The sequence below is a fragment of the Mustela erminea genome, chromosome 14 (genome assembly GCF_009829155.1).
Source record: "Mustela erminea isolate mMusErm1 chromosome 14, mMusErm1.Pri, whole genome shotgun sequence".
NCBI lineage: Eukaryota > Metazoa > Chordata > Mammalia > Carnivora > Mustelidae > Mustela > Mustela erminea.
This window is the reverse complement of record NC_045627.1, coordinates 57669279-57696135: the sequence shown is the minus strand read 5'-3', so window position 1 is coordinate 57696135 and position 26857 is coordinate 57669279. Positions and strand designations below refer to the sequence as shown.

At 37.8% G+C, this 26857-nt stretch overlaps 1 protein-coding gene across 17 annotated transcripts in view; it reads left to right on the top strand.

The window, feature by feature from the left end:
* Positions 1-26857, top strand: part of CPEB3 (cytoplasmic polyadenylation element binding protein 3) — a 193691-nt gene that overhangs the window by 66553 nt on the left and 100281 nt on the right. For 11 of the 17 annotated variants that reach the window (XR_004278792.1, XM_032313581.1, XM_032313580.1 and 8 more), the window contains 2 exons: positions 5364-5523; positions 16497-16553. Coding sequence is in view for 16 of the 17 variants with exons in the window: in XM_032313581.1 (XP_032169472.1) it covers positions 5364-5523; positions 16497-16553 (217 nt within the window). In the remaining variant the exon portion in view is untranslated. The remainder of the gene's footprint in view (positions 1-5363; positions 5524-16496; positions 16554-26857) is intronic. The other 6 variants (XM_032313585.1, XM_032313592.1, XM_032313591.1 and 3 more) reach the window with 1 other exon arrangement.

The window sequence follows — 26857 nt, the reverse complement described above, 5'->3', positions numbered from 1 at the left end:
AAATACCTGATAAATTTACTAATATTAAGTCAAGCTGAGGGAAGAAAATAAAGCAGGGCTAGTGAACTGTACAATCGGAGTGGGCTCCCTCTATGTACAGCTAACTGATAGCATTTGTCATTGGTTATCTTCCAAGAAAGAGTCAATAATGGGATGCCTTATTTATAAATGTTCTAATACTTCCTGATGTATTTGCTTATTAAAAACAAATGAAAAAAAAGATCTTTTCCTTATTTTCCCTATATTGAGAACCAAAACTTATTTAAAAAAAAAATCGTTGAAAGGTTAGTTGCCACTTCTAACTTTTGTTGTTGAATGATAAATTGTGGTCTGGTTTTATCCATGTATGATTTCTGCTTGAATTTCACGGCAAATTTTGTACCTTTTCTGTCCTTTTTGTTGTTTCTTGCGGGCTTCCTGGTTAATCAGTTGCTTTTAGCAATGTTTACTACTTATAAACAAAAAGGATGAATAATATGCTTTAAATATATATCAGTGAGGCATAGATAAATAAATTTTAATGAGAAAATAAGCCTCTGCATTGAAATTCGTTCAATTAAGAAGGCTGTGCAAACTTTGTCCTGCATTTCATCTGTCATCTTTTCATCTGTTGAGCACTAGTGAACCTCTGGGTTTTTAAATATATGTCCCAGTACTCTAAGGTAGCATCGTAAAAGTTTCTTTTTGTTCTCCCTGATATTCCAGTAGCCACCACTGTACAGATGCCTTGTTCTTTTTTTTTTTTTAATTTTATTTATTTGACAGAGATCACAGGTAGGCAGAGAGGCAGGCAGAGAGAGGAAGGGAAGCAGGCTCCCTGCTGAGCAGAGAGCCCAATGCGGGGCTTGATCCCAGGACACTGGGATCACGACCTGAGTGAAAGGCAGAGGCTTTAACCCACTGAGCCACCTAGGCACCCCCAGATGCCTTGTTCTACATTCCGTCATTTAGTACTGAAAATAACCGTAGGGAAAATTATAATTTTATAGGTGAACCAAGGTTTAGAAACTTGTTCAGAGTGACATGTCAGCAACTGGCAGAGCCAGAATTTTAAAATCAGTTGGCTGATTTCAGAGTGTGTACTTTTTAAAAAAAATTTTTTTTAAAGATTTTATTTATTTATTTGACAGAGATCACAAGTAGAGAGAGAGGGAAGCAGGCTCCATGTTGAGCAGAGAGCCGGATGTTGGGCTCAATCCCAGGACCCCGGGGTCATGACCCAAGCTGAAGACAGAGGCTTTAATCCAGTGAGCCACCCAGGTGCCCCAGAGTGTGTACTTTTAAATGCCAGACCATTAACTGCTTTCCTCACCCACAATCAACAGAAGACTGCAAAGCTGACCCTGGGCAAAGTGGCCAGAATTGTTTCTTTCCTGCTGCTATCTTTCTAGTTCCTCCCTCACTTTACCATCCCATTTTACTGATCAGATACAGGTGTAAAGTCTTAGCTTGAAGAATCGTCCAGTCTAGTGGCTCTCAAATCTAGCTAGTCAAAAGAGTCACCTGGGACACTTATTTCTTTTAAAATTTTGACTAAGTTGGTTTTCAGTGGAGCCCAGGAACCTGCATTTTAACCATTCTACAAGTGATTTTGACAATCTGACAGTTCTGAGTACCACTTCAGATGCATGAGTCCCCACCCAAATAGCCCCTCCATTTTCCTCACAGGTAGTCATCTAATAATCCAATATTGTCTTCTGATGGCGACTGACTGCCATCTTTCCGTGAAGGTTATTTCATTGGTAATTAGATGCAAGGCTGTGCTTCTATAGAGCTTTCATTTACTGACTTGTATGGACCAGATCAGTTTCTTTAGGCTTTGTGTCTGTAATCCTTAGATACTGGCTTTGAGGTTAGATCTAGGCTGGAAACTTCTCTGAACCTCATCTTCCTCATGTGTGAAATGAGTGTGTTGTTATCTACATTGAAGGATTATATCAAGAACTAAATGAAAAAAATAAACTGTCCTGACTGGGAAGATTCATGAATGCCTTCAAACAGGCATTTCTTATAGTCCCTTCACCTTATCAGCCTTTTTTGAAACAGTCCCATGCCTGCAGGGCTCTAGTTAGAAGTATGGAGATATGTATATAGATGTAGATACAGATATCTGGAATGGATGTCTAGGAGCCTTCTAATATATATATTAGGGTATATACATAAGGTATATATAAGGTATATATATATATAGAGAGAGAGAGAGACAGAGAGAGTACATATATATATAGTATATATATAAGTCTCCTAGACATCCATTCCAGGATTGTCAGTGCCAGAAATAGGTTGTCATTTTGACTTCTCATCCGTACACTCCTTTTTTTTTTTTTCACCTGTGGCTCTTCCTCTGGACAAAGAATATGATACCTCTTACAGAGACAGAGAAGCCTACATTTCTGAAAATTCAGTTTTACTCCTTAAGTAATTGGAGTTTCCACTGATAACTTGAACCCAGCACAAAACAAATGATCTGCAGGAAGACCTTAAAGGTGAAAGAAAAGTCCTTCTTCAATTACATAGAGACCAAAATGGAGAACCAAAGAAAATACTCCATGTCTCTTTCTTATCCAACGGTAGACAGACAATTGATGAGTGTTAAGACAATTGATGAGTGAGCGCCTGGATGGTTCAGTCCATTAAGTGTCCAGCTCTTGATTTTGGCTCAGGTCATGATCTCTCAGGGTCATGAGATTGAGCCCCTCATTAGGCTCCAAGCCCAGCGTGGAATTACCCCTCCTACCCATGCTCTTTCTCAAATAAATAAATAAAATCTTTTAAAAAAAGAAAGAAAGAAAGAAATGGGGTGGAGGTAGCAAGTGAGAGGAGGCAGTGGCAGTGAACTAAGAAATGTTGAATGCTTGCTCTTTGGCAAACACAATGTGAAGTAAAATAAATACTTAAGTAGTTCCAACCTAATTTTCACAGGTTAGATCGCGTTTCACCAATGAGAATACTGAAGACCATTGAGAATAACTAAGGCAAGCCTCATACCTGGTCAGATGGCAGGTCCAGACTGAGGAGACCTGGGACTTTTCAGAATGTGATTTTTTCAAAAATTATAATACATACACATTCTTTAAGAAACAGATGTTCTGGGGCACCTGGGTGGCAGTGGGTTGGGCCTCTGCCTTCAGCTCGGGTCATGATCCTGGGGTCCTGGGATCGAGCCCCGCATCGGGCTCTCTGCTCAGCGGGGAGCCTGCTTCCCTTCCTCTCTCTCTGCCTGCCTCTCTGCCTACTTGTGATCTCTATCTGTCAAAAAAATAAATAATAAAAAATCTTAAAAAAAAAAAAAAAGAAACAAATGTTCTAATTTCTATTGTATAATTCCCTGACAAAACACCTGTTATTCTCTTATTTTAATTGGTTATGTCTCTCTTCTTTTACTAGTTACTTTATACATAGGGACTGGGTTGCAGCATTCATCTCTATCACCAGGGACTAGTATAGGAGTTGACCCTTGACCTGTGCATTAAAAGTTTGTAAAAATGGAATTTCTGTCTCTGGCATTTGAAAACATCTGCACCCTCCACCGCTACTCCTCATCTTTGAGTTAAAAAAAAAAAAAGTATAGAATTGTAAGGGATATTAGAAATACTCTAGCTCAGTCCTCTCGTTTGTATAAAGGGAGGAATTTCAGGCACTGACTGGAGAGGTAGATCATGATGTACCCAAAGACCACAATTGATAGTAGTTATTCTAGCACTCTTGCCTCCTGGTGCGCAGTTGAGGGCTCTTCTTAGGATCTGCATGTATGCATACTGCTTTCATTCAATTAGTAACCCTCTGATTCTTCCTTTATGCTCAGTGCTGCAGAAAAGCCACTTTCCTTTCTGGCTCCCTGAATAGATAGGTATACAGCCATGCTTTCCAGAAACCAGAAGAAAAACAGCTTCCCAAGAGTTAAGACTTAAGCTAGAAGATAGTCACTGAAGTTGAGGTTTTTAACCTATTGTATCCCTTTTTTGCTCATCCAGACAATTACTTAACTGTCGTTCATTGGAGACGCTAAGTGATTATTTGCAGGACTGGGGAAACTGTTCAGGACCCTGAAAATAACCTCTCATTGCTGTCGTTTGATTTGGTGTGGTGGTTGAGATGTGTGTTCTGCTTTTTTTTTCTTTTTTTAAAGATTTATTTGAGAGAGAAGCGTCCATGTGAGTGTGCGGGGGTCATGGGAGAGGGAAAGTGAATCTCAAGCAGACCCTGCACTGAGCCCAGAGCCCCACGCAGAGCTCAATTTCAAGACCTTGAGATCACAACCTGAACCGAAATTGAGAGTCAGATACAACCAAAGCCACCCAGGCGCCCCTGTTTTGCTTTTCTTAAACAAAAGCAAACTAAGTCTGTAATGTAATGTATTCTCTAATGTTAAGTTAAGCCATGAGTTGTGCTTCCCTTTAGCTCAGGCTAGTAAAAACAATTTGTACATGATAGTCTCTCATGGACTTGAGTGAAATGTGGTGGAACGATGATATTCTTCACTTAGTTTGTGTTAGCTCTCTATTTTTTTTTTTTTTAAAGATTTTATTTATTTATTTGTAAGAGAGAGAGAGAGAGAGAGAGAGCACAGGCAGACAGAGTGGAAGGCAGAGTCAGAGGGAGAAGCAGGCTCCCTGCCGAGCAAGGAGCCCGATGTGGGACTCGATCCCAGGACGCTGGGATCATGACCTGAGCCGAAGGCAGCTGCTTAACCAACTGAGCCACCCAGGCGTCCCTGTTAGCTCTCTATTTTCAAAATGTTTTTGCCTCTAGCATCATGGAAACACTGTCTTGGGTTAAAGTTTTTTCATGTGAGTGGTTTTCAAAAGTTAATTTTCATAAAACTTTGGACACATTTTAAGTTTTATAGGGTATATCTCATGTATGGAACTTATCAGTAATAAATATTAAAGTTACCCGATAAAATTAGATTGAAACTACACTCACCTTTTGCTTTTTCAGGAAAGTGATTCTGTTTGTAGACTGAGAATTCTTAATTATGAACTTCCTCTAGATAAAATATTCCCTGTTCATTTGAATAGAATGTTTCTTTGACATTGGAGGCTGGGGTGAAGGGCTGAGGGCAAAGTCAGTTGACTTGACTCTTTCCTTTGAATTTACTTTCTTAAGTTCTTTTGAGAGAAAGTCTGAAGTAGTGAGACATATACATTAAAGAATATTGGGGAAAAGGATGCAGTTAATTATAGAAACTTGTATTAAGCTTAATGTTGCCAAATCATTTTTCTTAATGAAATGAATATGTGTTCTTAAAACAATCTGGAACTTTGATTCATGTCGTCAATCCATGGCAAGAAACAAATGATATAGTATTAGTTTTATGAAGTAATTTTATGTATTGTCTTATTCTGTGTTTTTATTTTTAGGACCGGAGTAGGCCCTATGACACTTTTAACTTGCACTCGTTGGAGAACTCCTTAATGGATATGATAAGGACTGATCATGAGCCTCTGAAAGGTAAACACTACCCTCCCAGTGGCCCACCAATGAGTTTCGCTGATATAATGTGGAGGAATCATTTTGCAGGTTAGGAATATTCATATGTCCATTCCTTGCTTGGTGTTTTAAACAAAAATCAGCTTTTTAATAATTGTGATTTTTTTTTCATTTCTGTTTTGGTTTGGTTTTTTTTTTTCCGTTTTTGTTTGCTTCTGTAAAGCATTGTGGAATGTATTTAAAATTGATTTTCTTTTTTTAACCTGGGTTCAGCTACCTACAATAATCAAGGTTGATTGCTTTAATCATAATGTTTGGCAGAAGCATGTGTTGGGTAGCATGAGACCAGAAGTCAAGTTTTCTGGGCTTGGTGCATTTGGAATCCTCAGCTGAACCTGGGTAATTCATTTAAGTCAAAGTATTCTGCAAGGAAATAATGAGATTTAGTAAACCAATCTCCAAAGACTGCTTCAGAAAACTTCGTAGAAAAGAGTTCCATTTTATTAAAATAGAATCACTTTCGTCGAATAGGAAGTATCACTACACAGTCTTAAGAGCAGCCAGTGATTCTTTGCATTCTTTAAGGCTAGAACAGAAAGAATATGTCTTAAAGTGTGCAAACGTTTTGGGTTAAATAGAAGGCAGAAAGTCCCAAGGTCAGCAGTATTAGGACTTCCTATTTTTAGAACCAATGTAAATTCAGGTTAGTGGTTGATGTTACATTTCTAATTACAGATAGTTCTTTTTATGTGTTATAGGACTTTTTAGAGGCCCTGCGATATTTTAAAATACCGTAATGGAAATTTCCTGTGGAAATATCCCCTTGGGTTTAGAACCTAAATATGTGAAAAGTGTGAAGAGTTGGCCACAAGGATGCCCATTTCGTTTGAATCCTTATGTTCTCCAGAGCTGTGAGGAATTTGATCCCCTCTGGTTTTCTCCAGGCTTTTATATAGGGTGTGACTGACTATGAACACCTGATATTCATTTCCTCAAGCCACCTCAGAAATCCATTTCATCATTTTCTTGCCACACTCATGATTTTCTGCTGCTTTTTTCAATTTCCAGTGAAAAGAAAGTGGATAACAGGCTATGAAGAAAATAAGGGATTTGAGAAAAGCTATATTTTAAGGCCTTCAGAAGTAGGAAAAAAGATCTTTCATTTATTCATCGTTATATTTAGTCACCATTACCACGACTTTGCTCAGTTGAAAGATTAGGTATATGGTAATTTAGAGCATATTTCACTTAGAAGTGAGAATGGTGTTAAAAAAAAAATGATATTCACAGACTGTTTGTATTTTTAGTATCTTCTAAGGATGCATTTGTCTTCCTTCTCTACCACAAACAGCTATAAGCCTCTCCCAATTATTCTAAAATATTCAACCCTTGTTCTTTATGCATACCTGTTTTATTTTGGTCTGTATTTTTTTCTTCTAGCAATAAAATATTATGAAAAGCTCTTACATTATAGTCTATAAATAATTTCCCACAGTTTTGTGACTGTTGTTTACACAGGACCTATTGTGCCCTGTTGAGAGTAGTAGTGGCAAAGTATAAAAAGGGAACTTCACTGTGGGTAATGTAAATACCTTACTCCATTTTTAGTGGCCCCTTTTTTAATGCATGTCCAACCACCTCTGCATATATTTCTCTACCACACTTGCAGATGTGAGGTTTCATCTGTAAGAGTCTTTTGCATTGTACTTATAATATGTCCTAATAAGTTGGAAAGCACGTAATATGTACATTTTTACAGCCTTAATATGCTTGCAACTTCTCTGTTCATCATACCGCCCACCTTGATGTCCTATGAATGGACTACTTCCCATGGTCAGTTACATCACCGTGTCATTGTCCTTTGGGTAGAGTGTTCAAGCTTCCTGCTTCCTTTTCCAGCTAGGAGACTTTTAGATCTGGTTTATGGCACCATGTATTTGATCCTTATTACTTCTAATAACATAATTATGATGCTGGCATTTTAAAGGAAAAAATTTAAGTAATTTTTTACTTTAAAAATGGAGAAAATTATAACAAAAATATAACCAAAAAATAAATGTGATAGTATATCCATATATATATATATATATATTTTTTTTTTTTTTAAGATTTTATTTTTTTATTTGACAGAGAGAGTGTACAGGGAGGCAGAGCGTCAGGCAGAGGGAGAGGGAGAAGCAGGCTCTCCACTGAGCAGGGAGCCTAATGCGGGGCATGATCCCAAGACTCTGGGATCATGACCTGAGCCTAAGGCAGACGCTTAACTGACTGAGCCACCCAGTCTCCCCTATTTTTATATACCTTATTTAATAAATGTTGTCCACATTTTTATCTGATCTTTATAATTTATTAATAGGCCTTAACTGTGGACTCTTAGATTGTTTCAAGCTTTTTCTCCATAATAGGTGATGCTGCCATGGATGAGTTCTTGCACATAGCTTTTCCTTAAGGTAAATTCATAGAGAAGATCTCTGGGTCCAAAGATGTAGACATCTAGGTGAACAGAGCTTTAAGAGAAAGGTGGTAGGCTAGGGGACTTACTATGTGGCTTCCCTGTCTAAAAACATTTCTTCTACTCCATCCTGTTCTTCCTCCTACCTTTAATATCTTCGTCTCCCACTTGACCATGGGAATACTTTTTTGAGTGTCTCAAAACTCAAGTTACAGAATCATGGGTTTTTTGTATGCTTGTTTTGTTTTTTTCCTGAAGCTTGACTTTCTTTGGAAAAAAAAAAAAAAAAACTTTTTTACTCAGTGTAGGAATTTCAAATAATACATTTAAAAAAAAAAAAGTGAAAATATAATCTGAGGCTTACTATCTAGAGATAGCAAAGATTATCATTTTTATTAACATTTTTCCAGGCATTTTATATTCTCTTAGTAGGAGATTAAATTTCAGATCAGCCTTTCTGACTTTCCAGTCATTCAGATGTGGGTTTGAATCCTGACTCTGCCTCTAGTTGGCTGTTGATCTAGATAAATCAGTTAACCTCTTTGAATTCAAAGCCTTAGTTTCCTCATCATTGAAATAAAGTACCCACTTCATGGACTGGCTGAAAAGGTCAGTCAAAGTTCCTGAGACTAGAAACTGCTCAGATGTTAACCGTTTTTTTTTTTTTTTTTTTGGGGGGCTGGTGGTGGTAGTGCTGTGCTACTTACTGCCTGGCCTGGGTAATTGCTACAATATTTACTTCTTTCTAGCTAGACTGTAGCTAAATATTAAAAGCTTTCAAATGCAAGTTGTAAAAATTTTGTATTTGTCATAGATAAGTAGTGATTATTGAAGGATAAACACTTTGTCTTCATAAAAAATCACCGTAAGGAGCACCTGGGTGGCTCAGTGGGTTAAGCATCTGACTTTGGCTCAGGTCATGGTCTCAGGGTCCTGGAATGGAGCCCCACCTCGGGCTCTCTGCTCAGCAGGGAGCCTGCTTCCCCCTGTCTTTCTGCCTGCCTCCCGACCTGCTTGTGTTCTCTCTCTCTCAGTCAAGTAAATAAAATCTTAAAAAAAAAAATCACCTGAAAGAGAAAGGAAAATAATCCTCTTAAGTTACATTGGCTTTCCAGAATTATATATCTAAATAATATGAAAAAGAAAGAAAATATCATAGGATATCCCATTCATGATGGGATAAAGTACTTCATGATGAATTTAAAGTGAACGTGATGAAATATGTTCTCAGCAATATTTCATCTTAGAGATGTATGCAATGAGGGGCACCTGGGCGGCTCAGTTGGTTAAGTGTCCAACTCTTGGTTTCAGTTCAGGTCATGATCTCACAATGTGGGATCGAGCCCCACATCTGGCTCTGAGCTAGCATGGAGTCCGCTTCAGTTTCTATCTCCCTCTCCCTCCCACTCTCTCTCTCTCAAACAAATAAGTAAAATCTAAAAAAAACAAAAAAAAAAAAACAAAAAAAAAACCATGCAATGAGAAATCCCTTTATTCAACTGTTCTCTTGATTAAAGGGGAAAAAAGGGTTAGTGGGAGAAATGACAGAATAGGAAGTTCAGAAAGTAATAAGACTTCTGTTTTAATAAAGAACTTTGTATTTTTTTAAAAGATTTTATTTGTTTCTTTGAGAGAGAGCAAGAGAACAAGTAGGTGGGAGGAACAGAGGGAGGGAGAGATAGACTCCCTGCTGAGGAGGAAGCCCGCTAGATCAAGACCTGAGCCCAAGGCAGTGGCTTAACCAACTCAGCCACCCAGGGGCCCCTAGTAAAGAATTTTAACAGTTTTTCAGTCACATTTATACTTATACTCAGTAAAACCAAGTCAGACTTGAAGATGTTTTTAGGCAATATTAAAAGGTCTCTACCTCCTCCCCTGTGATAAAAATGTCAAGTAATGTAGAGGAAAAGTTGAATTGAGCTTTCTTCACAGCACCTGAGGAATGTGTTTAGTGATACTGATCAGATCACAGCACCCTTATTTAAATAAAAATTAGACTAATTTTGTTGGCTTCTTAAAGATATCAAACTACTTGATTATAACAGAATAACATATTATAATTATCAGTTATCTCTTACCATATTACATATGACTTTTCCTATTGTTTATTTGAGAGAATGCCTCCAAGAAATGAGAAGGGTGGTTTTGAGAAGGATGATTAACTAATGAACACTCTCCCTTGTTTCTTTTCTAAGTGCAGAAATCCTTGGGTTAGTAGAGAGTAACATCTAAGTGAGAGGAATTATTCTCTGCCCTCTTTTCAGGTGGGCTGAAGGGAAGGAAATCCACAACTTTCCTTATTACTATGAGGGTTAAAGGGATTTCTGGCGTTGGGAGAGGCGGGATTAAAGATAGGGAAAGTGGGCACCTGGGTGGCTGTCAGTTAAGCATCTGCCTTCAACTCAGGTCATGATCTCAGGGTCCTGGGATCAAGCCTGGTATGAGGCTCCCTGCTTAGCAGAGAGTCTACTTTTCCCTCTCCCTCTGCCCCTTCTCCCCACTCATGCTCTCTCTCTCAAATAAATAAATAAAAATCTTTTTAAAGAAAAAGCTACCCACGCACCCCAACAAATAGAATCTTTTTAAAAAATTGTTTGCTGTAAAAAAATTATTTGCTGGGGGCACCTGGGTGGCTCAGTGGGTTAAGCCGCTGCCTTCAGCTCAGGTCATGATCTCAGGGTCCTGGGATCGAGTCCCGCATCAGGCTCTCTGCTCAGCAGGGAGCCTGCTTCCCTCTCTCTCTCTCTCTGCCTGCCTCTCTGCCTACTTGTGATCTCTGTCAAATAAATAAATTTAAAAAAAAATTATTTGCTGTAAAATAGGGAAAAAGATTAATCTCTGTACTCTTCTTATAGGTGTTCCCAGCTTGCTACTAATGATGAAAGTTTACCTAGCCACAGGGGAACCCCAATGAAAACCCAGGGTCATTAGGTTTGGTTAATCCCAGCCTCCCTGAGGATTAACATTCAAAGAGTACAAAGTGATGACAGGAGGAATAATAGGAAATACCAACCACAGAGTGTTGGGCAGTGTAGGTGACATTGTGCAGCAAGGTCCATCCCCTGGTTGGGTAGCACAGGATAGCAAATAATCTTGGAAAAGGGTCCCCTTTCTGTCATCCCATGTAGTCTCCCTCTTACAACAGAAGAATAGAGCTGGCTGACTACTTGGGTGTAGTACCTGATGAAACATTTCTGTGTATTTGAATTTTCTCTTTCCTCACTATTCATGGAACTGAAATTTGAAAAATGAAAAGAGCAGGTGTCAGTTGAGAACTGATATTGAAGGGTTTGCTTTTTTTTTTTTTTAAGGGTTTGCTTTTCAAATGTGTACTGAATCTGGGGTAGAGAGGAGCTGTCTTCTGATAATAGTGCTTTAAAATATTTAAATTGAGAGAAACTTGGAAGAAATAAATGCCACACCTTTTGGGTGTTATGGAAGCAATTTTCTTTATTCATCATACTTTAAATTTAGTATTATATAGCCTTTCACAAAATTGGACCCTTTTGTGGAATATTGAGGTTCCCTTGTTTCAGAAAAAGTGCATCTTCATTACATTTAGTTTGTTCCAGAAAAATATGCTGTCGCTTTACTTACTTGCATTGTTGCTCCAGTTCTATTTTTGTGCTACATACCTTTGGCCCATAGAAGTTTGTCTTGCATAAAAGTTAGCAGAGTTTACAATTGTTTGGGGCAGTTTCTGAGTAAGCAAGAAGTGATTGTTTTGTTTCTATTCAAGAAGGGGACAATAAATACAAGTTGAATGATTTTTTTTAAATAAATATCTCCCATTTATTTTTCCAGTGGTCCTTTCTATATAGTAGTGTAGTCACCTGAGAGGTTTTTTTTTTTTTAAGATTTATTTATTCATTTTAGAGAGAGTGTGAGCAGGGGGAGGGGCAGAGAGAGAGGGGAGAGACTCCCTCATGCAGACCCCCTGCTGAGTGCAGAGCCCAACACACCTGCTGTCCCAGGACCCTGAGATCTTGACCAGAGCCAAAATCAAGAATTGGATGCTTAACCCACTGAGCCACCCAAGTGCCCATATCTGAGAGTTTTAAAAGAATGATTTAAGTATTTTAGAGTATAGCCTGAAATGAGGAAACATAGGAACAAAGGAATTGAAAGCATGCCAGAAATTATCCACTGCTGCTATGAAAAGAAACTAGAATTTGACCTCAAGTCTAAGCTCATAGCTTTTGCTTCTTGATTCTTTGAAACAGATTTAGAATACTTTAGTGCCAAAATTTTATCATTTTTTCCTTAAAAGGACTTTAAAACACCATTTTATTATATTCTTACATAAAATTATTTCATCTTGTGGATACTTTTTCTGAAGGAAGGTATTTTCAGTTTTTTAGAGAAAATTGGTGGAAAATACAACCAAGCAGAATATGCATTTTTCTTACAACCTTTTCTAAAATACAGCATTTAAATTCTAGTATGTGAAGGTCTCTGAAAGACTTGACTTTTTAGAGCAAATAGGGATGATTAGAGGAAGATAGTTATTTCCTATCTTGTAACATATTGCGGAAATGAAGAGGTGACTTTCATAATTATGAATTCATGAAAATTCCAAGTTTTATCTTGGACATACAAAAATATGGGTTGGTTGGACTCTGAAACTTTGAATAACAGTAGAGGTCATTTTTTATAACTAGCCTTTTAAATATGAATTTGACTTGAGCTTATGAGACTGTGATTTTCAGAGTCTGGATAAACATATGTAACCCTATTCTCCAACCTCTCCCTCCATCCCCTCACCTCCCATTTATCAAGCCCTGTGCAGTGGGGAAAGTGGGACAGTCTCAGATTTCCACAGCATCATTTAACTCCGTAAAACCAAGTATGCCTTTCAGTTTTCGAAACCTTATATTTTACACTATACTTAAAAGATAGCTGGCTGACAAGAACAATTTAAAAATAGCATCCCATGGACAGGTGACAAAATGTCACACTGGCAACACCAGACTGCATTAACAAAAATCACCAGATGTCACACACTTGATTCTATTTTCACAGCTGATTAAACAGCAGTATTTGTTGGTTAAAAGGAAGAAAAAAGAAATGGCCTCATCTGTATTTGGAATTAGTTTTTCTTTTGCTTTTATATATTTTCTCCTTTAAAATCTCATAATAACTATAAAATTTAAGATGCAAAATATATTAAGAAAAAACATAAAATAATTCTCCTTTTAGAAAAGAATCTTTACACGTAAACACTCCTTCAACTGAAAGACTATAAATCAAAATGTTAATAGAGCTTGTCTTTAATTGGTGACCTTATTTTTTGCATTGTTTGTATCTCATTTTTCTTCAATGAAAAGATATTGCATTTTGTAATCTAAATATTAATTTTTGTAGAGGTAAAGAAAGTAGCTTAAAGAAGCTGTAAGTGGTTTTACTAGAAAGAGTTTGCATTTAGTTGGGAAACAGATTATATTTAAATAATTGGTTCTGTTGGGTCTGGCATGACGACAGAGTTTCTTATAAAACTTTTTGTGGGTGATTTTGATGCAGAGATCCACTGAAGTCTGACAGACCAACAGAATTAGGGAGGATACCAAGAAAGGCAAAAAGTTTTTTGCTTTTCAGCAAATCCTGATGCCTTCATCTACAAAACATTGCCTAAGGCTTTTTTTCCCCCCCTGCATCTTTAGAAAGATTAAATTGGAAGTCATCAGTGTGTGCTGGGGATGAAAATCAGAAAATTACCAAGCTTCCTTTCAGTTTCATCTTTTCAAGCTGAAAAGTCCTAAGATCTGGAAAGAGCCCAAAAAGGACCCAGCTTCTGGAGGACAGCAGAGAGAGCACCCTTTAAGTGTGGGAACAGCAGTGGTTCCAGAAACATATAAAAACTATTACTTGATGTAGCAATTTTAAGACCACATAATTCTTACCATAAATGATTGTAGCACAGGAAATACAGGAAGTCTAATGAGAACTAATTAAATCTGGGTTTGCTTGGGTTTTGTTTTTGTTTTAGAGGGAGTAGGAAGGGCAGAGGAAGAGGGAGAGAGAGAACTCCAAGCAGGCTCCATGCTGAGCACAGATCCAGATGTGGAACTTGATCTCACGACCCTGAGATCATGACCTGAGCCTAAATCAAGAGTTGGATGCCCAGCCCGTTGAGCCACCCACGTGTCCCAAGACTTGCTTAGTTTTCTTGATAACCCCTTATTATTTTAGGGAATACCCCTGGCTTTTTAGGAACCAAACCCACGTCTGAATGTTCCTTGGTCAGAGATTGAGGAGACCATCTCTATGTACCATTTCCTTAGGTTCTGCTGTGATTTTGAACTCAATTCTGGTTTGTAGGCATACTTTCCAGTGACTGTCTATTTACTGTTAGATTTGGATATGTCAGAATACAATGAGTAAATAACATCTAGTTATTACGGATGTTAGTATTTGGTGGTAATGAATCCAAATAAGGTCTTGATTATCTGAAAATTATAGAATATTGATACAGCTAACTAAAACCAGAATGTAAATTCTCCCTGCCAAGCCGCAAGCCTTATTCTCATGACAAATTTTCCTATTATAGATTCTGATCAGGTGGTGGTAGGAGGTAGCACTCATTGTGTATGGGGTAGACAATATGTTTAGAGACTCTAAGATGACTTAGGAGCTGGAGAAACATAAGACAGAGTTATTACATATATAGATACTGTTAAATGTGTCTTTAAACAATGGTTAGTTTCTAGTAAATATGAAAAGATCTATGGAATCAGTACAAAATAAAACAGGTAATTCTATTATTTTAAAAATGGTTCTTTACTAATAGGGTGATTTTTTCTCTAGAAAACATTAAAATATATTCTAAAAAATGATTATACTGTAATATAAATGCTAGCAAAATATTTCCATAAAATTAGAGTTAGATATATGTAATATCTTCCTCCTAATAAGTTTAAATGGTAAAAACTAAAAATAATTTTTAGTGAAAGTCCTATAACACTTCATGGTAAAATTAGAATAATCTCCTTAGAATCCATCAATTATTGATGAGTTTTACATTCTTAATTACTTTCTTTCTCATACACACACACATGCATCCAGCAGTACAAGTAACATTACATTTATGAGAGTTTTATTTTTTCCTTATCCTTTAATACAAATGACCTTCCAATAATTACTATCACCTGAGGGTTTTTTAAGAGACAAGGTTGGCCTTGTCTAGGCAAAAAATTGATTTGGCTGGCAATTCATTTTTCCGCCTTTTTATTTGAAGCAAATGCTCTGTTTTGTCCACTGTGATTCTTCTCTTTTGGGTCAGAAGAGCTCAATAATGCTGTTTGCCTTCAGTACCCCACAACGGAGATTAATACCAAATGATGATTGACCTTTTGCAATTATTTATAACACTGTATTTGTTGTAAAAGTCATCCCTTCCATATCTCCAGCATTCTCTCTACCACCCCCCCATACTGTTGGCATTTATTTAACAGTAGTAATCACATAAAATTGACATTTTTCTGAGAATTTCACGATAACCTTTCACCTAACTGGACACGAAGACCTTTGCAGAACCAAGGTCATATGTATAATAGCTTTACACAGAAGCACTGTATCAATAATTATTTTGTTGAAAAGCTTGGTCAAGAAAACTTAAATACATTTTTTTTCCATATAAGACTCTCTGTTTCATTATTCTTTTAATATATCCACCTTCTTTTCCCAAATAATTCATGAAAAACATACCAATTGTCTACGTCTTCCACTCTTAACCCTGGAGGCTATCCATTAAAACATCTGTTTCAGACTTAACATCTTATAGGCCAGAGGTTGGCAACCTTTTGTCTGTAAAGGGCCAGAGAGGAAATATTTTAGGCCTCTGGTTCATATGGTCTCTGTCACATATTATTCTTTGTTTTTTTAGTTTTTATTTTTACAGCCCTTAAAAAATGTAAAAATGATTCTTAGCTCTTAGGTGTACAAAAACAGGCAGCCAGTCAGTGTGGGCAGACATTTGAAACCCATTACTATAAGGATGAAGGTCTGGAGATAAGCATTATCCCCAAGGTTGTGTAACTAGTTAGTGGTAGGGAAAGCATAAGAACCCTAGATTTTTAGGCCAGTCTTTGTTCCCCACTATAGCTGTTGTATAAATTTTACCGTCTTTCTTCTGGTAGCCATTCTGATAATTATGTTGCATTTTTGAGCCACTGTGAAACATTTAGCTTTTATTCCCTCTAAACATCAAGTTTATATACTTCTTTGAATTCATTTTTTTGTGGCTTGAATCTGAAGAGCAGTATGAATGGTTATTTAAATAAAATGCTTAGTCCAGTTGGCATGTTTAAGTTGGAATGCGAGAGATGCTTTAAAATTTCAGTATATTATAAGGAAAGCTTCTTTTACATTTTGTTTTATTTTATTTATTTGTTGTTAATGAGATTTTGGCTTTGTTTTTAAGATTTTTTTCATTTGTATGTTTTATGACTTGATTTAAAAACTGTTGTAACTGCTATGGCCTTGTTATAGATTATAGTATTGTTATAGATTAATCTGTTTTAGCTTTTTGTAATGTTTATCTTTTACAATGTATTTGAAATTATATTAAGCATTCTTTTCTTTGTGCTTAAAATAAAATTATTTTCTTTTTTAGGACGCATGGGAATAAATTTCCATCATCCAGGAACAGATAATATTATGGCACTTAACAGTAAGTTTTCATATGAAATATTCTATGAAATTAGCAGTCAAGGTTACAGCATGTGATTTCCACTTTCTTAATTGTTCATTACATTTCAACCTTCCACTTAGTGTGGGATAGACCATTATTCTATTCCTGTGGTTTTCGAAGTGGGGTCCCTGGACCAGCAGCATCAGCATCATTTGGGAACTTAGTAAAAATACAAGATCTCAGGACCCACTAAAGACTTCTGCATCAGAAACTTTAAGGCTGGGGCTGAGAAATCTGGGTATTAACAAATTATAGGTGATTCTGTTGCACGCTAAAAGTTGAGAACTGCTTCTCTATACTAGGGATTGACAGACTACAGCCCTTTGAGCCAACTGTGGCCCATTGTCTGGTTTTATAGTTTTATTGAAACACAGCTACGCCCATTCATTTATGGATTATCTCTAGCTATTTTTGTGCCACAGTGGTGGAGCCCAAAAAGCCTGAACTATTTGCTGTCTGGCCCTTTACAGAGAAGTTTGCAGACCCCTGCTACATACCATTGGGGTGGGAGAAGGAAGGAGGAGAGGAAGAAAGGAAGCAGGTGAAGAGAGAGAGGGAGTAGGATAGTGAATATGAATGAATAGATCAGTTTATTTATATATAACTCAGACTTCTCTCATTTTGGTAGATAGCCAACAGGTGCTTCAAACTGGACATCAGGGATCTCCCATTAGTGGAATTTGTGTGGTACAGGTGGTCTGGTCAGCAGCTTTGCAGGTTATAAATGGTTTTATCGGTATAATTGTTGGATTGAGTTCTGGAGCATCAAAACCTAATTAACCAGAAAGTCATTGTATTAGTTAATTCTGGGAAAAATGTCTGGCTGGCATCAGTTCTCCTTCCTAGTGTCTGTGGACCAAATAGCTTTGCAAAACAGTCTCTAAATAGAAATTGTCAGTTGTCACAACCATAAAAGCCATTGAATCTCTCAGGACTTAGGTTTTTTCCTTTGTTAAATGAGTGACATCAATTTGTTCCTGTCATCCTCCCAGATATACAACCTGACTATGGGTACCCATAGGAGACATACTGGGTAATTCTAGGGCTGTATACAGTATTACTTCTTTCCTTCCTACCATTGTATTTCTTTAGGGTAGATTTTACCTAAGTTATCTCTAAAATACATATTCCACGTTTCTTTTGGTTCCGACATGTTGTCTATTTCACAGCGGCCACTGCTGAGAACCACTGACAGAACTTGATGATGCAGGTCCTAATCCACTGCATGTGTATTTTGTTCTAAATAGCTGGTATCCCCTCTTTTGGAGGGTCTTGGAAACCATAAAAATTCCAGACTATCCACCTCTATTTTCTAATTTCTAAAAGAAAAGTCACTTTATCTTTAGTTTAAGGCAACTCTTCCCCCCCCGCCCCCCGAAGCAGGTACTTTGGGGTGAGGATTAATAAACGTGCTTAACTTGCTGAGCCTCAGCAATTTTGTGAAACTTTGTGGAAACACTTCAGTTAGGTGATGGGATCTAGAATTGAATGTTAATGGAAAAAAACAGTACGGTAGTGTGTCTGCCTGAAGGTATGAATGTGTATTTTAGAAAAGACCTGATTTGCTATGGTGTGAGTCCTCTTCTGCAAGAGGGAGAGGATATAATTTACCATTGTTCTATGTACAAAATGAAGCCAGAAGACACTTTTCTTTTTAAAAGGTTTTGATTCTCTTCGATTTGATTCTCTTTAATTCTCTGCTTTTAAATACAGTTTTGTTTATGTTCTTTCCAGTTTGTGCATGATGCTTAAATCCCCCTTTTAGCATCTAAATTTCCTCATCTGTAAGAGAAGGGGACTGAAATAGGTCATCTTTAATGATTGTTTCAGAATGAAGATTCTGTGAGTCTGTAATATTTTTTGATTTTCTTATTTTTACTTCCTATTTTTACTTTTTAAAGGAAGCTCTACACCCACCCAGCATGGGGCTTGAACTCACGACTCTGAGATCAAGAGTCACATGCCCTACCAACTGAGCCAGCCAGTCACCCCATATGATATTTTCTTAAAGCACCAAAGGGTCAGTTTGCCAGTATCTATATCAAATGTTGATGAATGGTTCATATTTGCTACATTATGGCAGATATGAGAGTATATCTATCTTCAAATGACTCTGGGTATTGCCCAGTGGGCACCTCAAAGTAAACCATAAAAACAACCAGAATTTGACATTTGCATTACTGTCAGTTTTCTTTCAAAGTTGACTCCAATTGAAATGATCAGAATAAACAAAATATCCTCCTTGGAAGATACTTGTGAGACCTACAGATTTTGACAGACTTGGTGTGATGAAGCTTTTCTTCCCTTCTGTGTGGTTGAACCTAACTCATCCAGTGACTTATGTATGTGACACATGCACAAGCACATCTATGTAATGTCTTTCCTCTTTTATCTACCATTTGTCAGCCCCATGGTTATTGCCCTGTGATTTGCCTGTCCTTCCTTCCCCTCAGCCTTCATATAGACATAGCTGAAATCACTGAAACTTTATTGTTGCTTATTGAAAGCAACTGGGTTGAATTGTATTTTCAGACAACAAGGGACTGGCTAAGAAAATTAAAGAGAATTGAATCAAGCTAAAAAAAATTTTTTTAAATGTCAATTATAATTCCTTCTTTGTTACCCTTTTTTGCTTTATAAAATCCATGCTTCCTAATTCTGTGCATAATGCTGCCATTCATTATGTCTTCAAAAAACTTCCATCCTTATTTTATTTCCTTGACCTTACCAAACCGAAATTTCTTCTGAAGACACCATGTTCTAACCTCTCCTGACTTGAGGAGGATAACAGAGGTGCTATGCTGAGCATTCTCCCTTCTCAGTACTACTTCCCAGCTTTGAACGGGCCAGTTTTCCATGTTTTGGTGTTCTTAGAGCTTGCCTTCCAGTTATTCTTTCCTCTGAGAACCACTGCCACTGATGTCATCTAGAAGACAGAAAATGGGTGTGGAAGATAGGATTCTAACTTTAGAAAACAGTAATCCTATAGATATGTAGGGTATGGAAGAACAATAAGCTTTGTGTGAAACCAAAGAATCTATTGATTTTTCCTATTCAAGACCATGAATCTAGTGAGAATTAGCAGGCCAGCCTTCAGGGAGGAAATTAAGGCCCCATCTTGACTTGTCCCCAAAATATGAGGTCCTCAAGCATTATAGAGCATGGAAGGGAAGATTGGGTAAAGAAATTCTGATCCATCAGTAAGAACTGCCACTTGTCAGTTTTGAAATGATAAGTCCCTTCCATTTAAACTGGAAATATATTTTTTCTTAACTTTGTAATAATTCTGTCCTTTCATCTTTTCACATTTATACCAAAAACACTAAAAGTTTGCATATTGTATTTTTATTTTTCCTGCTGGAGGAAGAAGGAGACTATTGAGAATGCTTCCAGCTATATATGTAGTATCTGTCAGCCAGATTTTTTCTAATACCAGCAGTAGCCTTTGGTTTTGTTTTTGTTTTGTTAAACTCTTAGGTATTGAGTTGAGGTTATTAGCAGTTGTGGGCCTGTATAGCATTGATACCTGACTTAGTAGATATTTCCTCTATTATGATGATTTCTGAAAAGGATGTTTAGTACCTCCATGATTAGTCAGGTGAACCAAATTTATGGTCAAATTAACATTCAAAACTAAAATGCCTGGTCTGCTAATTTACTCCAAGAGATAATCACTGCCAAGTGTATGCACGTTGTTTCTTGACTGGTCAGCTCTTCTTTTTCCAAGTAGAGATTGGGCTTGGAAAACCAGTTTAATATCAGAAAGTTGTTTGATGAGTATGAAATTGGAAACAGGGAGAAGTGTTGCTGAAGGGGTAGGATCATTCAGCTTCAAGAAGGCATCCTCCAGCAGGCTGAAAGGCGTGTAGAACCCGAGGACGGAGCAGTAAATCAGCATAGCCACGGAAAACATCGTCTAGAGCCCGGCAGTTCTCCTTCTGTGCCTTATGAGCCATATGACCTAAGGGCCACATTCTTAACTCCTCTGCCTCTGGTTTCTTCCCTGGAAAGTGGAGATAGTGACCACTGAAGTGGCCTTATATAAATCTCATGAAGTTTAGCATAGTGCCTGACTAGGAGATAATGCTCTGGTGAGCTGCTATTGTGATTGCTTGCATCAGCTTTATTGCTGCCTTTTAAAGATTTTTTTTTTCTCCCTTGCGTGTGACTTTCCAAACTTGAGTCTATATTATATTGGTTGCTTTAAAATAGGTGTTTTCCTGGGATCGAACCCCGCATCAGGCTCTCTGCTTTGCAGGGAGCCTGCTTCCTCCTCTCTGCCTGCCTGTCTGCCTACTTGTGATCTCTGACTGCCAAGTGAATAAATAAATCGTTTTTTTTTTTTAATAAATAAAATCTTTTTTAAAAAAATAGGTGTTTTCCTGATGTGATTTAAGGCAGCAGACCTACAAGTGGCTTATAAGCTACAATGACTGTACCAGGGTACAATGTCACTTTTTTTTTTTTTATAAACATATAATATATTTTTATCCCCAGGGGTACAGGTCTGTGGATCGCCAGGTTTACACACTTCACAGCACTCACCATAGCACATACCCTCCCCAATGTCCATAACCCCACTCCCCTTCTCCCAAACCCCCTCCCCCCAGCAACCCTCAGTTTGTTTTGTGAGATTAACAGTCACTTATGGTTTATCTCCCTCCCGATCCCATTTTTTTTTAATTTTTTATTTTTTATAAACATATATTTTTATCCCCAGGGGTACAGGTCTGTGAATCGCCAGGTTTACACACTTCACAGCACTCACCAAAGCACATACCCTCCCCAATGTCCATAACCCCACCCCCCTTCTCCCAACCCCCCTCCCCCCAGCAACCCTCAGTTTGTTTTGTGAGATTAAGAGTCACTTATGGTTTGTCTCCCTCCCGATCCCATCTTGTTTCATTTATTCTTCTCCTATCCCCTTAACCCTCCATGTTGCATCTCCACTTCCTCATATCAGGGAGATCATATGATAGTTGTCTTTCTCCAATTGCAATGTCACTTTTTTTTAATGAATCTTTTTTTCTGTATGAAATGCCTTCTGCCTCTGTCCCCTAAATTTGGGACATGCTTCTTCTTTGGGGCCTAGAGGTACTCCATCTCCGGTGATGTTTGGCACCTTTAAAGGTGCCATACTTTAACGTTTCTAATGTAAAATGGTATAGTCATTTCGGACAACATTTTGGCAATTTCTTAAAAAGTTAAACATACACACGCACAAAGTTAAACATACACCTACCATATGATGCAGCAGTTCTATTCCTAGGAGTTTACTTAAGAGCAAAAATGAAAATGTGTGTCCATGTAAAGATTGTACGCACATGTTCAGAGCAGCATTATCCATGATTTCCAAAATTGTAAATAACCTGGATGCTTCTCAACTGGAGAATGGATAAACAAATTGTGGTACATTGAAACAATGAAATATTTTCAGCCATAAAAGGAAGTGAACTATTGAAACATGTAACAACATGAATGACTCAAAATAATTATGCTGAGTTGAAAAGCTGGACAAAGAGTATGTTCTAGATGATTCCATTAATATAAAATTCTAGGAAATGTCAACTAATATAGAGTGACAAAAATATGACAGCTTCAAGGATATTTTGAAGTAATATTGTCTCCCTTTTTTCAGAGGACAAATATAAGGGCTTAGAGCTTGGAGGAGTCATGTGATAAGGATGGCAACTAGCTGAGCAAGTCTGCATCTCATAAGTCTCTCCTTGTTTAAGAGCCTGTGAAAGGACAGTTAAGATATGCTACCTTATTGTTTTGTGTGATTGATTTGAGTGATTTTAAAGATTTTATTTTTTTGACAGAGAGGGAACTCAAGCATGGGGAGGGGCAGAGGGAGAGGGAGATGCAGACTCCCTGCTGAGCAAGGAGCCCAATGAGGGCTTGATCCCAGGACCCTGGGATCATGACCTGAGACCAAGGCAGATGCTTGATGACTAAGCCACCCAGGCGCCCCCATTTTGTGAGTTTGGATGAGGTTAGGTACATGTACATGTACATGTAAGGTATCAATATTGCTACCTTTGGAAAATAGGGGGCATAGCCTTATTCAGAGAAGATATGCCAGAGAATGACTTTTTTTTTTTTAAGATAATAGTTTTGTAATGTAACAGTGTTTCAATTTTATTTAAATTAAAAGCTCTCTTGGCATTTGTTTTCTGGTATCTTTCAGTTTGTAACTAGAGTCTATTCTAAGTTACAGGAGGTAAAGACCTAAATTTTTAATATCTTATAAAAAGCACAAAGACATTCACCTGCTTGAGAAACTCTGAGTCATTGGCTTTTAAATAACTTGTGCATAGCTGATGCACCAGGAAACTTGAAGCTTTACTTTATGGCATCTTCTACTTTTTTCCTCTTGAAAATATTTTGGAAGATTTTGCTTATATTTCTGTTGAACTGTGGTTCTGCTAGAGCATTTGTTGAGTCAAAAGAGGAAATGCGAAAGGGTTTTTCTCTGAACTTTCAAGTTGGGGAGAGACTCCTGTGTGCTTCCAGAGCTTCCTCTTCCTCCCCCTTTTCTTTCTGCTGGGAGTGAGCTCCTTGGGGAAAGGCTCAGCTGAGAGGAAGTGGCAGAGAGGGAGCAGAACACATGATGCTTTTATGCCAAAATGGGAAGAGAGCCAGGTTTGCTAGAATTCCAATGGAATTTTCCAAAATTTGAAGAGTACGTTGTATTTCTGCTCACCATGAGTGGATATAAATAAACAATTTTTTTAGCAGAGTAATGAGATACTGAAGGAATTATTTTGATATTCTCAGATTAAAGACGTCATCTCTGAGTATTTTGAACTTTTCGAGACAAGATCTAGTGCTATTGTTTCCATATGAACAGACTTAGGAGTAAAATTAGTATACAGTTGTGGCTATGAATATACTGTAAAAGATGGCTAATTTAAAAATGAAAAATAGTAATTATAGGGATATGTAATGTTCTATAACTTTTACGTACTGAAGTTTCAAACCATATTAAGTGGATGCTGTATAGGAACATGATAGGGGACCCGAGGGCATTGCTGTTTCTGTTTTGACCTTCTCATTTATAGATGGGGAAGCTGAGGTTCCAGAGACTATGCGAATTGGGTAGGGTGACGAGTGAGGCAGAAGCAGAACCTTTTGCCTCCAGGGTGAGGGTGATAACCTTTGCTTTAAATACTTAATTGTTAAGAGTGGTTGTATTATTTTTATACTAGTTTATCACAAACACACAAATTCATTGTCCTAGGGAAGATTGTTTTTCTAATGTTACTTGGCACCTTGTTTATGCTCTGATTGCTTCATAAAGCCTCTTTTCCTGAAAAATAGAGTGATAAACCTGGTCTACATGGTCTGACATTGAACGTTGTAAATAAGTGTAGTCTGAAATATTCTTTTTTTTTTTAATTTATTTATTGGACACAGAGAGAGATCACAAGTAGGCAGAGGCAGGCAGAGAGAGAGGAGGAAGCAGGCTCCCTGCCGAGTAGAGAGCCTGATGTGGGGCTTGATCCCAGCACCCTGGGATCATGACCTGAGCCGAAGGCAGAGGATTAACCCACTGAGCCACCCAGGCACCCCTAGTCTGAAATATTCTTGACTTATTAATTGGATTTTGGAAGAAGTTCCTTGTGTGTGTGAATATGTCTAAAGTGCTAGGAATTGGGTGCTTCCAACCCAATAATATACAGGAAACTAAAAAGTTACCTACTTTTCTCTGCAGACCTCCATGTTTGCTTCTCTACTTGTGTAGGCCATAGAACCTGGACTTCCCATTTATGGCACTCTCCACAGTTGTACTATTTAAAGATTTTATTTGTTTATTTGACAGACAGAGATCACAAGTAGACAGAGAGGCAGGCAGAGAGAGAGAGAGAAAGAGAGAGAAGCAGGCTCCCTGCTGAGCAGAGAGCCCGATGCGGGACTCGATCCCAGGACCCTGAGATCATGACCTGAGCCGAAGGCAGCGGCTTAACCCACTGAGTCACCCAGGCACCCCCACAGTTGTACTATTTCATGTTTGTCTTTGGAGCTGAGACTAGCTTCTACTCACAGCTCCTCACTGGCTTCAAGTGCAGTGCCAAACCTATTCAGTAGGTACTCAGTATTGGAGACCAGAAGACAGGGAAAGATAGCTCAGAGAAACTGTGAAAAGCACAGTTTAACAGCCTTAGAGAATATCCAGTCTACCTGAGTTCCTTTATAAAGATTTACAGTTTACAAAGTGCTTTCTTAGATGTAATGAGTTGTAATGCATGAAATGAGTTGCCAGGACATGGTCAAAATCTACTTTCCTGAACACCAGTTTTACCCAGGATTCTTTTCTTATCCAAATAAAACATGGGTTATATGATAGAGTGATATATGAAATTGATAGACAATTTTTAAGATAAAGCTGACAACTTCAAGGGGTATCCTGAGATCTTAATGAGATTTAAGAATGCTCTGTGATTTATTTCCCTCTGCTTTGGGGGCACTTTGATAGAAAGGTTGAGAATCACAGTCATTCATTTCATCTTTATTGCAGCCTTGTTTAAAACATGGCAGTATCTTCATTTTCTGAATAAGGTGAAAGAACTTGCTGATTTCCTCCAACCAACCATATGTCTATGGCTTGGACGTAAAGATTATTCTGCCACCCAGCCCCTTACTCTAGTATGACTTCTACTCTTTTGGATTTTCCTAAGTAATCACTTAGGTTTCATTTAGCTTCTTTAGTAACATTAGCTAAATAATTCTTTATTGATTGTGGAGAATGAGTGCATTTCCAAGAGTGATCAGTTTTACTTTCAGAACATAGTCTCCCTTGTCAAGGGCAGGAATTTTAACCACCCTTCCAATCAGACTTTTAGTATGTGTCAACAGGGAGTCTGAGACTTGAACAAAAACTAAGTATACAGATGACCCCTGGGTAAAGTTAAGTAGGTGAAACTTTGCCTTCTCTGTTATCCTCTGCATACTTACACCTTTTATATCTAACCAAAGGGGTTTTTCTCCCTAATGTAAGTGGAAATAATGAAGTTTGTGGGGGGCAGTGGGCGGTGGGCAAACAATCTGAATGTAAATCCTAGATCCATCACTTACTTGCTCTGTGACCTTAGACAAGTTACCTGTGTCTTTTATTTTAAATGGAGTTATTAACTCCTTCTTTACAAATAGTAAGGTGAAGGTTGCAATGCTTCTGTTCCCAGATCTGGCAAGAAGTACACACCTAACAAATGTTGGGCTCTGCTTTTTTTCTCTTTCCCCCCTAGTCTCCCTTTTTTCCTTTTTGAGTTAGCAGTAATTCTTTTTCTTTTTTAATTAGTTTCAAAGATAGAATTTAGTGATTCATCAGTTGCATGTAACACCCAGTCCTCATTACATCATGCGCCCTCCTTTGTGTCCATCACCCAGTTGCCCCATCCCGCCACCCACATCCCCTCCAGTAATCCTCAGTTTGTTTCCTAGAGTTAAGAGTCTCTTACAGTTTTCCTCCCTCTCAATTTTCATCTTATTTTATTTTTCCTTCCCTTCCTCTATGTTCATCTGTTTTACTACTGGATATTTATCCAAAGGATATAAACATAGTGATTTGAAGGGGCACATGTACCCCAATGTTTATAGCATCAATGTCCACAGTAGACAAAATATGGAGAGAACCCAGATGTCCATTGACAGATGAATGGATAAAGATGTTGGAGATATATATACATATACATATACATATACATATACATATACATATACATGTATGTGCACAATGGAATATTCCTCAGCCATCAAAAAGAATGAAATCTTGCATTTGCAATGACATGGCTAGAAATAGAGGATATGCTAAGTGAAACAAGTCAGTCAGAGAAAGACAAATAGCATATGATTTCAGTCATGTGAAATTTAAGAGTTAATAGTAATTCTTAATCCCAGCTATACAGTCAAAATGGGAATAAAAATAGAAAATACCTCTGACATCACACCAGAGACTGTAATTTAATTGATTTGGGATGATACTTGGCTGTGAGCAGTGAGCAAGGGGTGGATGGAAAAGAACAATTAAAAATTAACTCTTGGGGGCTGCCTGGGTGGCTCAGTGGGTTAAAGCCTCTGCCTTCGGCTCAGGTCATGATCCCAGGGTTCTGGGACCGAGCCCCACATTGGGCTCTTTGCTCAGCAGGGAGCCTGCTTCTCTTCCTCTCTCTCTCTGCCTGCCTCTGTGCCTACTTGTGATCTCTGTCTGTCAAATAAATAAAATCTTAAAAAAAAAATTACCTCTTGGGACATTCAGTGCCACTCCTCCTTGCCAACATCTG